Source organism: Furipterus horrens, unplaced genomic scaffold, assembly GCF_987537825.1.
Source record: "Furipterus horrens unplaced genomic scaffold, mFurHor1.1.pri manual_scaffold_7, whole genome shotgun sequence".
Lineage (NCBI taxonomy): Eukaryota > Metazoa > Chordata > Mammalia > Chiroptera > Furipteridae > Furipterus > Furipterus horrens.
The window spans coordinates 80,523,482-80,539,355 of record NW_028327177.1 but is presented as its reverse complement, the minus strand read 5'-3'; the positions used below and the strand labels follow the sequence as shown (position 1 = coordinate 80,539,355).

General features: G+C 38.6%; 1 protein-coding gene and 1 pseudogene across 1 annotated transcript; both read right to left on the bottom strand.

Moving 5' to 3' along the window:
• Positions 1-449: 449 nt before the first annotated feature.
• LOC150004696 (large ribosomal subunit protein eL42-like) lies at positions 450-770 on the bottom strand (annotated as a pseudogene).
• Positions 771-4,622: 3,852 nt separating this feature from the next.
• LMOD3 (leiomodin 3) lies at positions 4,623-15,359 on the bottom strand. Its single transcript, XM_090282927.1, has 3 exons — positions 14,856-15,359; positions 11,226-12,707; positions 4,623-5,377 (listed from the first exon to the last, which is right to left on the bottom strand). The coding sequence occupies exons 1-3, from the start codon at positions 15,147-15,149 to the stop codon at positions 5,351-5,353; spliced, it is 1,803 nt and encodes a 600-aa protein (XP_090139053.1). The 5' UTR covers positions 15,150-15,359; the 3' UTR covers positions 4,623-5,350.
• Between the last annotated feature and the right edge of the window lie 515 nt (positions 15,360-15,874).

Genomic DNA, 15,874 nt, shown 5'->3' with positions numbered 1-15,874 from the left:
TCCTGAACTTGTATGTCTATTTTCTTCACCAAGTTACTGAAGTTTTCTGTCATTTTTTTTTTTTTTTCGAATTGTATTTCAGTTTCTCACTCTCCTCCTTCCAGCATCCCCATAATGTGACTGTTGGTACATTTGAAGTTGTTTTATAGGTTCCTCACACTATCCTCATTTCTTTTCATTCTTTTTTCTTTTTGCTGTTCTGATAGGGTGTTTTTTGCTTCCTTATATTCCAAATTGCTTATTTGGTTTGGCTTCATCAACCGTACTATTGATTCCCTATAAATTATTCTTCATTTCAGTTAGTGTATCCTACATTTCTGACTGGCTCTTTTTAATGGTTTCCATGTCCTTTTTTCATGCTGTTGAAATTCTCACTAAATTCATTGAGCATTCTTTCTTTTTTTTTCATATCTTCAAGATTTTATTGTCACATAAACCAAAAATGAAGCTTAGAACTGGATTACTTGGCTCTTTCTCTTCTTATTTCCTCCCAGTTCAAAATGCTTGCATCTCTTAATAGCCAGCATTCTCTTAGGTCTGCAGTTGGGGTCAACGCATTCAAGCCTCAAAACAATTTTCTTTCTAGTTTTAGCCTTTTTTCAGAGAATCGGCTTAGTCTGCCCACCATAGCCACTCTTCTTCCTGTCATAATGCCACTTTCCCTGCACATACAGAGAATCCTTGCCTTTCTTGTACTGTGTTACTTTGTGGGGTTGATGGTTGCCACACTTCTTACAGAAAGTCCGGTGGGTTTTAGGAATGTTCACCATGTTGACGTCAATGCTGTCGATACAAAAGCTCATTGAGCATTCTTATAACCAGTGTTTTGAACTCTGCATTTAGTAGGTTGCTCGTCTCTATGCTGTTTAGTTCTTTTTTTCTGGAGTTTTCTTCTATTCTTTCATTTAGGTCATGTTTCTTTGTCTCCTCATTTTAGCAGCCTCTCTGTATTTGTTTCTGTTTATTAGGGAGAGCTGCTACATCTCTTGGTCTTGGTAGAGTGATAGATAGTAGGTGTCCTGTAAGGCCTAGTGGCACAGTCTTCCTGATCACCCAAGCTGGGTACTCCAGGTACACCAAACCCCCCACCCCCGTACATCCTCCTGTTGTAGTTGAGTCTTGACTGCTGTTGGCACATCAATGGGAGGGATTTACCCTCCCAGTCAATCAGCTGCAAAGACTGACTGTTACCACCATGGAGGATCTGCTATGCAGGAACCCAGCCCATAGAGCAGGACTTATTTCAGTGAGGGTATGGTGCCTGCTGAGTCTGCCCCTTGAATGTGTCACTTGTAGAGGTGGTTGAGTGATGCTTCAACATGGTGTGAAGCTGTCTACAGGGTGCATTGGCCCTGGAGCCTCCTAGGTAGTACAGACCAAGGTCAGCCACCACCTGTGTTCTGCCTGGGGCCACCCAGCATGAGCTACAAACTGATCTTCAGATGGTTGCTACTTGTGTTAAGCTTGAAGGTACCCAGGCAAGGCCAAGTTGTGAATGAGGGCCAGCTACTGCTAGTGCCAGGCCTGGGGCCACTTAGCAAGAGGTATTGGCCATGCTGAGGCCAGATGCTGTTTGTTTGAGAGATTTTAGGGAAGTCTTGAGCATGAGGCAAGACAGGTCATTTGTATGGAAAAGACACTGGAAAGAGTCTGGATGGGCCCACAAGTTGGGTGGGGAGGGTTCTCAGGAAATTGCCAGGACAGGGCAAACAGTGTTAGCCAGGTTGATGGAGACTCATATGGTGCCCACCTCTGTGCTCTGTGGGAGGAGGACTCATCAAAGGAATAATGATCTCTGCGGGCACGTCTCTCTGGGAGAAAGCTGCCCCTCCAGCCTTCGCCCTGATGCTGGACAATTCAGTTCTTCCCTGTATGTCCCTGTTGTCCCAAAGTTGGAGGTCAGAGAAACTGAGTCTGAGTAAGTACCTGTGTACAAGACCTTTAAGTGAAACCCCTGGGGCTCCAGAAACCTCTATCTTACTCAACCACAATTGCTACAGGTTTTCACAATCAGAAGTTATGGGGACTTCTCTTCCTGGCACTGGAACTCTGGACTGGCAGTCCTAACATGGGACTGGGACCCCTCACTGCTCAAGGGCAACCTCCACATCAAGATAACCCTCCTGATTTTCATCCACTACACATGGGTATAGCACCAACCTGAACTGTGTCCCTGACTCTCCTGCCAGTCTCAATGTGACTTCTTTATCCCCTTAGTTGTAGGACTTCCATTCAGCTTTATTTCTATATGATGGTTTTTCTGTAGTTTAGTTGCAATTTTGATGTCCCAATGGGATCCTTTTTAAACCTGATATAGGTTTATACACACTTTAGCTCCTTCTATTTTCTACATAGTGATTTCTGCTGACTAAATACAAGAAACATGGGGAAAGTGATAACTTGAATTTTGAAAATGTACTCATTATAATTAGTAATAGTCATTGTCAGTTCTGGAAAGTGTAATAGGTTATTTTTTACTCTTTGTCATCTTTTGCGTTTTACCTCAGTGGCAAGTTATTTTTTACTCACATATCCTAGCAACCTTGAGCCCCCCTTTTGCTAGCTGACTCTAGCTGTTATCTGGCTACCCCAAGGACATGAGAATAGTGTCCGGCCAAGTATTTATCAGCTGAAGTTCCTTCTAAATTAGAAAGTATGTATATATGTAGTTTCTCACGCCTGTGTAATTTTTTCTTTTGTTGTTATCTAGTTACGTCAAGGACATAGGAATAGTTCTGTTGCCTTTAAAAAACCTTATAGTCTGTAAGGCGGCGCGGCTCTCCCATTTTCTGCTTCTGAAAGTGGGAAGACCCGTCCCTGGCCAGGTAAATAAACGCCATAAATTTACTTCTAAATTGCCTCGTGTCCTCTTTGCTCGCTAATGCTCCATAACAGAAAGTAGCATGTAAATGCTATAAACTATTACATTTTTTCTATTTTTGTAACATTTTCTATAACTCATAAAATAGTGCTTATCTAAAAATTTACATAAAGTTGCTAGAGAACACACAATTTCCAAAAATGTCCTAGGTTTTTGATATATTCAGTTTTTTACTGTTCCCATTATTTTGTCTCCTCACAGTATTGACTCAGTTGTCCACTTCATGCAGGGTCTCCTATCACTGAAATGTTACAAACACAATAAGGCTGGATCTATGCATGGTGAGTATTTATTTCTAAATGGCAGTAGAGCCCTTGGGCCCCCACACTCACTTCACATCATCTATCTAAACAGGCAGGGTGAGAGCTCGGTGACTGCCATTTGATGTCTCAAGACCCCCTCTCAATCAGGCAAGAAGCAAACATTTGGGGGGAAATTATTACATTTTAAAAACAAGTTAAAATATTCAATTTAGAGATTTTTAACAAGGGAATGAGTGAATAGAAAATGCATACAGTGAACAATTTCACCTGCATCTTGACAAAACCTGTATATTGAAGCAGTAATCTATGAATTTGGGTCATCTTCTCTTTCTGCATATCTAAGATTAAAGTGCCCTTTCAGGACTATTAGCACTTTTTGAAACTGCTGGCTTTGTCAATATTGTGGCTGTATAAGCAAATGTGTGAAGGTTTTCTAGAACTTTAACCACTAATATGCATTAAGTTTTTAAACATGATGAGAGTGCATGGTCCTATCAGAGTTTAGTTATAGGATGAACTAGACACTTAAAAACTTATTTACTTACAGCCCTTTCTTAATTATTCTGCTTTATATGCAAGGATGTTGTATAGAAATAATAAAGCAGGATAAAACAAAGCTATTAGCTGTTGGCTATTCTAAAATTAGTTGATTGATCACTATAACTATTTAAATTTGTATACTTTTGTACACTAAATTAGCTTTAAAATATAGAAACACCATATTTCTTTACCATGGCTGGTACTTCCAAATAATGTATTGCTTTAAGTTTGATCCATTTTCCTAACCTGTTTGGCTGATTGTCTAGCACCTATGGTTATATAAAAGGAGAAACAAGGCAGGTGCCAATTATTTACTCAAGTGAGGAAGTGAGAAAAGGCATCAAATTGTGCTTTTCTGATTTCTAGGGTGCATGCTACTTCTATAGAAAATTTCAGACTCTATGCACCTAATGACTAAAACAGGCAACTAAGAAGGGTTCTAGAAACTTGGAAGGAGGAAAGAACACTGGGAGTGGGGTTGTCTGGAAGATTTTTGTGGAGGATTGGGACTTGACCTGGCCTTAAAGACAGGGCAGGACTTTCATACATGGACAGTGGGAGGGAGGTCTCCGGGGACTACTCTGTGTGTGGGGGAGTGGGGGTGGGGGGGCGGTTTGGTAAGAACAAAGGCGCAGGAAGTCCTTGAGGAAGGATTTAAGGCAAATAAGAATGGATAGTACATTGGGGCCAGGCCATGGAGGGCCTTGTGTGACAGAATAAGAAATTTCAGTTTAATCCCATACACGGCAAGTTTCATTTAGAAGATTCAGGAGAGCAACAAGGTCAAATTAGATTCACAGACTAAACTTAAAAACAACAAACAAAATATAGATAGCTAAAACCAAAAGCTTCTCAATAATTACATTATTTATAGAAATTTTTTTCTACAAAAGTAGCATACTGTCTTCCACTGTTCCTGTATGTATGGGAAACAGAGGAGATTTGTATATATGCAGAGTTTGTTTTCTCCATTATTTGTTCTGGAAACACTTTGGTTTCTCCACATCCTGTGTCTTAAACATTCTGGTCTTCACAGATACCTCTGTCAGAAGTATATCCCAAAACACCAGGGGAATGGCCTAGGGAGAAAGCCTGGCAGGGTTGGAAAATGGAAATCTCAGCTGAGTCTGAGAGAAAAGCTAATTTACATTCCTTCCATTTCAAAGCAACAGTAGGTCCTGGAGGTCAAGTTACCCATCACATTTCCCTAGGTGAAATATGACTTGTTCCTTGAAGATACTGTGTGGTGAATTACAGCAGACAAGATGGAAGGTGAAAAAGTGGAACTATAATAGTTAACACTTCTATAGTATTTATTTTTATTTAGCAGAAGAAGGCAATAGTAAAGCAAATGTTCACAAAAAAGTTCTTTTAACTTCTGTGCTGGAAACATGATTAAATTTCACTGAAGTTATTCAAACTGATTGGAAGTAGAAAATCTTGCCCCTGAATATTAATATTTAATCTCCTTTCCTTTCTTTTTCAGCCACTATTTTTTCATGGGCCAAGCATTCTGCTTTTTATAAAATTCCTCCACAAGACGTTAGTGTTGTTCCCAGTTCCACCTGGATCCAGAACTATGCTGCTGATACAGCCTCTAAGCTCTAATCCAAGAGTCATTATTTCAATTCCTGTTCTTCTGTCTACATTATTCTGTTACCTCTTCTTATTCCAGTCCCTTTGGCAGTTGCACCTGTGATTTAAGCATTTAAAAAAAAAAAGAGGGGAAATTAATCCTGGAAATTCAAGAGCTGTATAGCAGAAATGACAATATTTACATGACTCTAAAGATGCATGGTGGATTAGAAATTCTAGACAGAGAGCCCCAAAATTATAATAAAACAATTACAACCACAGCCACTATTCATTGGGCATTTGATAACAGGAACTGATACAAAGGCTTTGAGCATCTGGTGAAGCATAGCATCAAAACAAGAGGGCAGGTGCTAGAGCTGCCTGTGCTCAACTCCTTGGACTAGTGCTTACTACTTGTATGGTGTTGGGCATCAATTTCTCAGGTGTAAAATGGCAATAGTAGTATCTAACTCACAAAGCTACTTTAAGGATTTAATATAATACAAGTTAGTAATTACTGTTAACATTTATTTTTTCTTTCCTTTAAAAATTTTATTTAAATTACAGTTAGCATTCAACATTATGCTGCATTAGTTTCAGATATACAGAATAATGGTTAGAAAATCATGTACTTTACAAAGTGGTCCCCCAATATTTCAAGTACCCACCTGGCCCCATACATAATTATTATAATATTATTGACTATATTCCCTATGCTGTACTTTACATCCCCCAAACTATTCTCTAACTACCCATATGTACTTCTTAATCACTTCACTTTTTCCAACCAGTCTGCCAACCTCCCTCCCCCTCTGTCAACCGCCAGTCCGTTCCCTGCAACCATGAATCTGTTTCCATTTTATTTGTTTATTTTGTAAAACTTATATTTAAAACATGGTCTCATTTCATCCTACAACAGCCTTGTAGAGTGTACAGGCTCAAACAGGGTAAGTAATTTGCTTAACAGTGTGTAGTATGCACACATATAACATTACACATAAACACACACATACACTAGTAGAGAATGGAACTGGTTGGGTAGGGTGGGAGGATCCATTTCAGCAGAGGATATTTAATTCCTCACACCTGGGTGAGTTCCTGCTCTGGGTCAACACCTCATTGGGCATCCAGGATAGGGGTGAGGAAGACCTGAGGGGACCTACATTGTGTCCATAAGGGCTCTCTCTACCTGAAGCAGAACGAGGGAGATGCTGAGAGAGAGAGGTACAGATAGAGGGCAGTGGGAACACGAAGGAAGAGAACTCACTCCTGATGTTCTGTGTGGTTTCTTTTGTTGTTGATAGAAATCACATTTGAACTAGGCCTGCTGGGTAGATTTCAACAGATAGAGATAAAATAAAATTTGAGCAGGGAGTGGTATGGAGGCAAGAAAAGAAGGCCTGTCAGGGAAACTATCAAGAATGTGGATTGCCAAGGGTGTCCTAGAGCCGTGTTGGTTAAAGTATAGTTACCAAATAAGCAGCAGAACTAAGAAACTTGTCAGAAATGCAAATTCTCAGGCTCCATCCAAGACCTATTGAATCAGAAGCTCTAGGGGTAAACTCAGTCATCTGTATTAGCCTTCCAGGTGGTTTGTATGCATGCTAAAATCTGAGAATCACTCCCATAGACATTAGAAAATCAATATACAGGATGGGGCCAAAGTAGATTTACAGTTGTTCATATGAAAAATAAGATAATAATTAAGAAATAATAATATAAGAATAAACTCTGTTTCAAGTACTCACAACTGTAAACCTACTTTGGCCCTACCCTGTATCAAAAACTCTTTTTCCCTCTAGTTATTAGAGAAAGGCATTTTATGGTCTCTATAATTCCTGGTGAGTATATGTTCTTTTGAGATGAGTTTGAAATGCTATATTGCTTTCTCCTATGGAGAGTCCCTTTATAAGGAGCAGAATATTTTCCAAGCAATGATGCAGTTTAGGCTTTGGGGCTTGTATTCTCTGGCTTCTTTTTTGGAGGCAAGAGAAAGGAGCAGGAAAACAGGAGTTAAAGACAACTCTGGGGCTTTAGACCTGAATGTATGAAAGAACAGAGATACCAGAGGAAATGGGAACCAGAAACAATGACCAGGCCTAACAACAAAGAACTTGGTTTGGGGACAGAATGAATGAAGGGGCTAGAAAACCCTGAAAGATCTAAGGTGAAAAGGAGATCTGTGGATTGTACCAGATTATGTAGTAATTGAAACAAAGAGAGAAGATAAATTGCAGGAGAGGATTTAGAGAACCTAGTTAAAGAGGAAGTAGATCTTATAAATGAAACATAGAAGAAATGACCAGAGATGGAGATGAAAACTTGAGAGTCTATTACATGTTGTAATCATAATGACTGTTCAGGTGATATGGGTTCTTTTGGCTAAGGAAAGCTGTTCATGCCATTATTATATTGGTGTCTTTTCAAAGGGGAAATTTAGCAGCGTACAGGCACCAATGGGAAGCCCAAAGTGAAACTGAATGAATGTTAAAACTTACCCTGTTTGGCACAGAAGCTTGCGTGTGACATATATGCAGTTGGCCTCAGTGAAAGTGTAAATACTCATCTGAGATGGTGGGCAGTGAATGGACTACAGAATTTTTGAATGCAAGGAAATCATACATTTGCTTTGAGGGATAAGCCCATTTAAGCCTAATGTCTTTGTTTTAGGCTGTTATCGATTGTATTGATTGAAGTTATTAACTCATAGTCATTATCTCATAAATTCAATTTGTTAGTAAAGACAAAGACTTTTTAAAACATAGCTATAAACAAAAAGAGCAACAAAATCTAAAAATTCTATGGGAGCAGTCGTGGAAATGAATGGAGCAGGCCAGGTGTTAGGCAGCAGGACATGGTGGGGACTGAGAGACCAGAGAAACCAGTGAACAGATCCCCTGATCTGTGCTGTGAAATGCAAGCCAGATCTGAAGTTTCAAGTGGTGCCAGATATCTAGGTTTTTTAATGTGATATTTTTTATTTTAGATAATAATACTCAAGCCAAATAAAATAGGCTTTCAGATCTGGCCAGTTTTCAATACCTGGCCTACAGAATACATCTCTTTTAAACTGAATTAAATGGGCAGCTTCTTGGAGGAGGTAACATGTGAGCCAAGCAAATAACAGACTTTCCTTTATTCTCTGCTGGCAACTTCATTTCAGGAATCTTGGGCCAGAAGCATGTGGTAGAGAGAGAATAAGCATTAAAATGAAAAAACTGTCTTAAAATATAAATGGACTAGTTAATGACATATACTCTAGAAAATACAAAAGTAACATTTCCAAGTCCAGGAGAGGAAAGTAGTCTTTTTCTTTTTTAAGTTGTCTAGGAATAAATTATTTGTAAGTGTACTTTTGGCATTTAATAGTCTAGTTAGGAACATCAGTAAAAAAACCTCTCACAAGATTTCAGAATTGTATTTTAATTTTAACCTCATCTTTGAAAATCCAGGGGTTTGGAGGGCATCTCTGTCCTCCAATGCAAAAGGGAGAACCCCAAAACTTTTAATTTTACCTTCTCCAAATAAGCATAGTTGTGTCTCATTTGACTGGCCCAAAATATCCCTTTTTGCTGGAATTTTGTGACATCATCACTGATGGTATTTACATATTTCACTGAGTCTAAGACGCACATTTTGTGACACTTCAGCCGCCCTGAGAACAGTCAGTTGGCTGCATGTGCAGACACAGACACATCATAGCCTTTCTTCTTGTTGTTTGAACCTCCATTGAGCTATACTCCCTGTTGGCATTAACCATGCACAGGTATGTTGCCATTTAAAAACCTTTTAAAGAATGATAAAGCAAATGTGGCAAAATGTCATGGGTATGTAAGAATTTTTGTACTATTTTTGAACTTCTATAAGTCTAAAATGATTTCAAAATAAAAAGATTTTTAAAGATTACACTATGATTCAACATTAAAGCAGAAATTTATTGTGTATGTAGGAAGACACAAAAATGGAGCAGTGGGGAGAAAATTGACGTTAGTGAAGTGAATTTTTACCAATGGAACAATGCATTTTCCTTTTCCTTACAGAGCACTTTACAGGACCACAGAAATGAAGCTGTGTGACATTCTGTGCAGCTGAGGTACACGCAGGCCAAGCCAGGCACAGAAATCAGCCGAAATTGCCAGTCCCATGGAACACATAAAAGACATTCCAAGGCAGAGACCAATATGCAAAGACTGTTGAGAGTGTACTTTGAAGCATGCTTTTCTTTCTTAGTGGACATTAAAAAACAAAATTTAAAATTGATAACATTTTAGAATTGATTGAAAAGGTAAAATGTAGTACTTAATAGGTTGGTACATTTTGCTATTATCATCGTGAATTTATTTTAATATCTTTTGCTTTAGGATCTTGACTTAAAACAAGTGTTCTGAGTGGAGTAAAAGGCAGAGTATTTTGACTGTGAAGGTTATAAAATCTAAATTGTAAGCTCCATGGTGTGGAGACTGTACCTGTCTTATTCACTGCTGCATTCCTGACCCCTCTGAGGGTGCCTGGCATGTGGGAGCACCATGCAAATATTTGTTGCATACTGAGAAAGTGAATGGTGGGATCTGAACAGACTCCAGGGAAGCAGATTTGCTCAGTAGAACATTCCCATAGCAAGCAGGGAGTTGGATCAGATGATCATTTGAATTTCATTCTCTCTTCTAATCTGAATCTACATACCACCTTTAATACAGATTTTAAAAAAGAGTTCTCATCATTCTTTGCAGACTAATGTTATTTTTGGACTGTGTAGCCACCAAGGCAGTTTGGATATGCTTTACTGATGACTGGTTACAGAACCGATAGTTTCTCTTGAAATGACTCCCTTTCCCACTTCTTACTGAGATCTGACTGCCAGGAGAGAGCAGATGTGAAAAGTCAAGGGCAGGCAAAGAACTCTCACCCGGCCTCATGTGACCTCCCATGTTCTCATCCTGGCTCCTGCCCAAGCAAGAGTCAGAGTCTCTCTAAATGAAAGTCATTTTTTATTTAGAAGAATGGAATGTTGTCAATTCTGCATTATTAGCAGATGAGAATAAGAGACCTACATATGTATGTGTGTGTGTATATATGTAACAGCTATCTTATTTTACAATGTATGGCTCTTTGAAGCAGAAAAAGAAGCTTACATGGACCTTTGTTTAAACATTTTGAAAAATTTGTGATTCTCTATGATAAAATAATATATTAACTATTTTATCAGTGTCACCTCTTTGTAAATTGCACACAAGATTTTAAAATAGTAGTTAATTATCAACCACCTGTGCCCTTGGAAACACACCATTCAGTCTCCATAAATGCTATCATAGTAATGATGGAAGAAATTTATTCCTATAACTTAAGCTGCAAGGAATAGAACATTTTCATATATCAACAGCAGTAATAGTGAATCACAGTAAATATTAAAACTGAAATAATAGTAAAATGTTTTAAGCTCCATTAATTTGTGGCGATGCTAACCTGAAGTATACCATTTGACTGCCTGCCTAAACAGTGAAGAGTATATATGCAATTGCCAGTCATGTCTCTTTATCTACTAAAAATGAACCAACTCTTTTTAAGCAGTTTGGAAGCACTCAGATGCCTACAATTGACTGGCCTCCTTAGACTTCATTCATATGCCTACAGTAGGTTCCTCAAGACTTGGTTGTCAGCTCTGTGTCTCCTGGATAAGTGATTTAACTTCTTAAGCCTCAGGTTTTTTTCAGTGAAATTAGGAGAATACTAATACCTACCTTATGGGGTTGTAACATAATTCTGGCCTATTGTAAGTGCTTAATAACTGTTAGATGTTAATATTGTTACAGAAGTTACATAGGTATATGTCCTCGGGGATAACCAGTAATTTAGATATCCAGTTAGTCAAAATTAGTGAGACTGTTCTGGTGCTAAGATGTACAGAAATAGAGTTGAGATACATTTATTGTGGTGCATGTTCACCATTTCTCCCTCCTTCTACTTACAGGTTTAAGATAGGCGACGTTGCTGTGACGAATGTCATTCAAGAGCTGATCTCTGGGGGTGATTTCTACCAATGGGGGTGGCCTATTTCTGGGCACTGGTTTCAGTGTTTTGATCACATCTTTGAGGTTGGTTTTCTCAGGTGCTTCTCTGGCTTCTAGCATCCGAGATTTGCGCTGGGTCCTATTCAGCTTTATCCCCCGGAAGGAGTCAGGGTCCATCCTGCAAGGAGGGGACTGCAATGGCTTTTTCATCACTTCATTTCGTTGACTGAAGGGGACTGCTGGGGTGTTGGGAGGATGAGGAGGAGGTTGTAGAAACTCCTGCACTCTGGAATCTGGCATTGGTCCTCCCAGCATCTCCCACATCCCAGGTGGTAGCCCCAGCCCATTCTCCAACATGGCTATTAACCTTCTTTGCTCTTTGAGTTGTTGCTGTTTTTGTTCTTCTTGTCTTTTCTGCCTTTGTCTATCCTGATTCCTGGTGAGCAGATTGGTCACCACCATTCGGGGACCTGGAAGCTCAAAATGGTAGCCCATCTTTAGGAGAGTGTTGTTTGCCTTCAAAAGCCTGGATATTTCCATTTCAGCATGGTGGCCCAGCATGTGCCTTTGGTTGTGAAACCGCAATTCGGTCAGTGTCTCATTGAATTGGAGACACCTCATAATGGCCACAATTCCTTTACCTGTGATGAAATTGGACTCTATGTTGAGTGTAGTAATGCTCCTATTTTCACGTAGCATGTTAGCCAATGCAAAGGCCACATTCTCGTCTGCCCCCACATTTGCTAAACTGAAGGTCTTGATATGTTTGTTTTTCTTCATTGCATCGACAAAGTCCAGCAACATTTCTTTGGGGATGTTTTCAATGTTGTTCAGGTTGAGTTCCTTCATGTCAGGATCATTTTGTCTAACTCGCTTCAAGCTGCCATCTAGGTCAGTTTGATTTCCCGAAGGTCTTGCACTTACCTTCAGAAAACTGGTGTCTAGAGCTAACTTTTTAGGACCCAATTTTGATATTTTTTTCTCACTTTTCTCTTGGGTCTCTGATCTGTCTTTTTGTCCTTCAAACGCTTTGTCTGCTGCCTGCTGGCAGGTCTCACCATTTCTAATTGGCTCCTTTCCTTTGCCTTTCTCTTCTCCTTTTGTTTTTTCACCATTCCCTTCACTCTCATCTTCTTCATTGTCTTCATCTTCATCACCTTCATCTTCCTCCTCCTTCTCTTCTTTACTTTCATCTTCCTCCTCCTCATCTTCTTCATCCTCTTCATCTTCCTCCTCCTCATCTTCTTCATCCTCTTCATCTTCATCCTCCTCATCATCTTCATCTTCACTATTATCTTCATTATCTGTTTCTTGAACATTGTTGCTGCTCTTTGATTCTCTTTTATTTGTAGTGGTTTCATTATTGAGCTTTTCTTTTAAATACTGGGATACCTTTTTATTACCTTTGTCCATTTCTTTATGCTGCTCTTCAGTTTTTTCCTAAAAGAAACAGTGAAGAATTATGAAGTAGAGCAATATATGCTGGAGATAATAAAAAGATTTATTACTGAGAAAAATGTAAGCAACTAAACTGTATAGTATTCTATCATGTATATATGTATGTACATCTACACATAAACACAATACAACATATAGAAGTTTATAAATGTATAGGAAAAAGTTTGTTGTGTTGTTTACCAAATTAGTAGTTATCTCTTAGGGAGATAGGTAACCATTAAGATAACTGAGGAGAGGAAGCATTTGGGGGAATAGTCACTTGTTACAGTATACACTGCTAGAGTGCTTGAGCTTTTTAAACAAAGTTTAAAACACATAGTAATTTTGTAAGCAAATATAACCAAAATAAAGAGAATTGTTCATAGAGACACATACATAAATACACAGTTTTGGGCTATGTTTACCTCATCCTATATATTAAAATGAAACATAGTACCTTTTGTATTCAGACTCTGTATTGTTTTTTAAATGCTGTACAATTCCAGAAACAGCTAACGATTATTTGTTTGAAAACTTTATGGAGTTATCTATCAATACACTGAAGTCTTTGTTTTGTGTATAGCTGAATAGTCATCTTTGTATTCAATAGCCCTGAGTTACACAATACTTTCCTTATGGCCATAACCAAAATAAATTTATGATCCTCATCTGCTTGCTAATCTAGCAAACTGTATACATCAAGTTTCTCTAAAAACATAAAATATTGTGGGAAAAATGAGAGCAGTTTGGTACTTTGGAATATACCAAAAGCCTTGACTTTGATTTTGTCTCCTGAGCTCTGTAAAAACTGTCCTGGGTACTACAAGGACAGGTTCAGTAGTCCAGTTCCTTTTGAAGGAAAGTGTCTAGGAGGCAGAGCTAGCTACAAAGGGGGACAGGATTATATAGAGATTTAGAAACAATTGTTTAGTCTGGGAAGGAAAGTGGCACTCTTTAATAATAATATTTATTAGATTGTTGCCTATAAGTTTGTACACTTTCCTGGACAATACATATATCTCAGAGGTGTCATCTGGAAAGGTAGTGTAATAGTCTGAGTCACAGGCTCATCTGGACAAGAACTTGATTTTATAGCACACAACAATCAGGATTGACAGTTGACAACACTTTAGCAATTGTCATCTTCCCCAGTAGGGGGAGCCAGCCATCAAGTTGTTTAACATAACCAAGAGAAAAAAAACGTGAAAAGTACCCTTAATTTTCTTCTTCTGAAAATGTTCATATAAGATTGGCTTTTACTCATATTGTAAAATTTATGAAAATTGTACCTTAAACCCCAATCTTATCAAGCCAACAATTTATTTTCTCGAGTTCAGTACATGTTTAACTCTTCTGCCCATGAAACCAGTTTATAACTTTTTCCAATTGCAGCCAGCGTGACAGTAATGTGACAAGATCTATCTATATCAGCAGGTATAACTAGGAGAGATTTTACTTGGGGGAATCTCTGTCTTTTTTCTAATATTACTATATTAGAAAACATGCTAAAATCCAACAAGTTCATAGATTTAACCTCAATTCTACTTTTCAAATAAGAACATTTAAGAAAGAACTATCTTTAAAACAGCTCAATAGCTATTATTCTCTAATTTAATCACTGATATCCAATGCACTATAGGATTATTGGATATTTTCAGCCATTTGACTTGAATCAATTGTAGGGTATATGGATGGACTTCAGGAGGACTGTGACACCTTAAAATTGTATGTGAAATACTGTGTATGTGTGTATGTGCCAGAAACAAAGGGTACAGAACTTTCATTAGCTTCTTAAAAGAGTCTGTAAGCCAAGAAAAATAAATAATAAATAAATAAATAAAAAGAATTAAGAACTCTTTCTGTGTTATGAGTTAATTCATTAAATTTCATGTCTATAGACTACAGACTTTCCTACACAGCATACCTAATAACAATTTTTTTAAAAAGAGGCATTTACAAGAAATTATCTACATTACCCTCACAGCTATATCATATAAGTGTTTCAGAAATTTCTAATATTAAATGTTATAATTTAATCGTTAAGTGTCAACAAAACAACTCAAAGCATGAAATCTTGAGAAATGGCAGTTGCCACATGGACACCTGCCAGCCCAGGCGCCATTTCTCTGTTGTACACAAATCCCTGGTTACCTGGGATGGCACAAAGGTGACAGGAATGCGTTCATCTTCCAGCATGCGTCTGGATGCCTTTTGCCAATACATATAATCAACAAGAGACTTATGGTCGAAGTTTCCTGTTGGTGGCATGTTGGTTTGATCTTTCTGAATCATTCCCACGGGAAGCCTGGGGTCAGGAGCCATGACTTCCATTTCTGATTGCAGTTCTAACAGCTCTTCTGGGGACAAGTTGGCCAAGATTTTATCTTCATCAATCTCTTCATCAAAGAGTTGTTCTTGATCTGAATTCCTGCTGTGCTCCGACATGATTTTTTTCTGTACTTTTTTTCTCTTACTGAAAAAGGAGAAAATTAAAGATGATTTTAAAAAACCTCTCAGGAAGTTTCGCCAGTTAACAAGTGTCCCAGACCAATGCTCCTTTGAAAGATTTCCCCCAAGAACTCCAGTGGTGCTGGCTGAACAGCAAGGAGTGGCTGCGGCTGAGATCACTCCGTGTCTATATTAAGCAGGGCTTGGCTGGATATGGTCAGTTTATGGAGCTGCAATGCTGCTCTCTTTTCAGCAGCTTGAGTCAGCTGTGCAAATCCATCTGACATTTCAGTGCAGCTGCTTAAGTTTGCCAGTGAGGAACAGGTCTACAGAATTGCTGCAAGAATGAAGAGTTCCTTTCTTATGTATTCACACATTGTCATACACAAGTTCACACACCTCATACACACATCCCACTACAGAGGAAGACCATCTCTTTTTATTTATATGATTAAAGCAACTTACAATATTTCGGAAGGAAAGTCCAACCAGGGGCTTGGGTTCTACTGATGTGAAAACTTTATATGAAGAAACTTGCCTCTTCACTACAATGTGGTTCTGGGAGCAAATAACTGGCACACAGCAGAGCAGAGGTCTGGCTGGTACTCATCTGCTGTGTAAGCTGAACCTTTGCAAGACATCCTTATTTGCATCTAAATCCTGTGATCTAACAGATGGGGACAACCAACCAGCACTTGAATTTCCACTGAGTGGGGAGTTTA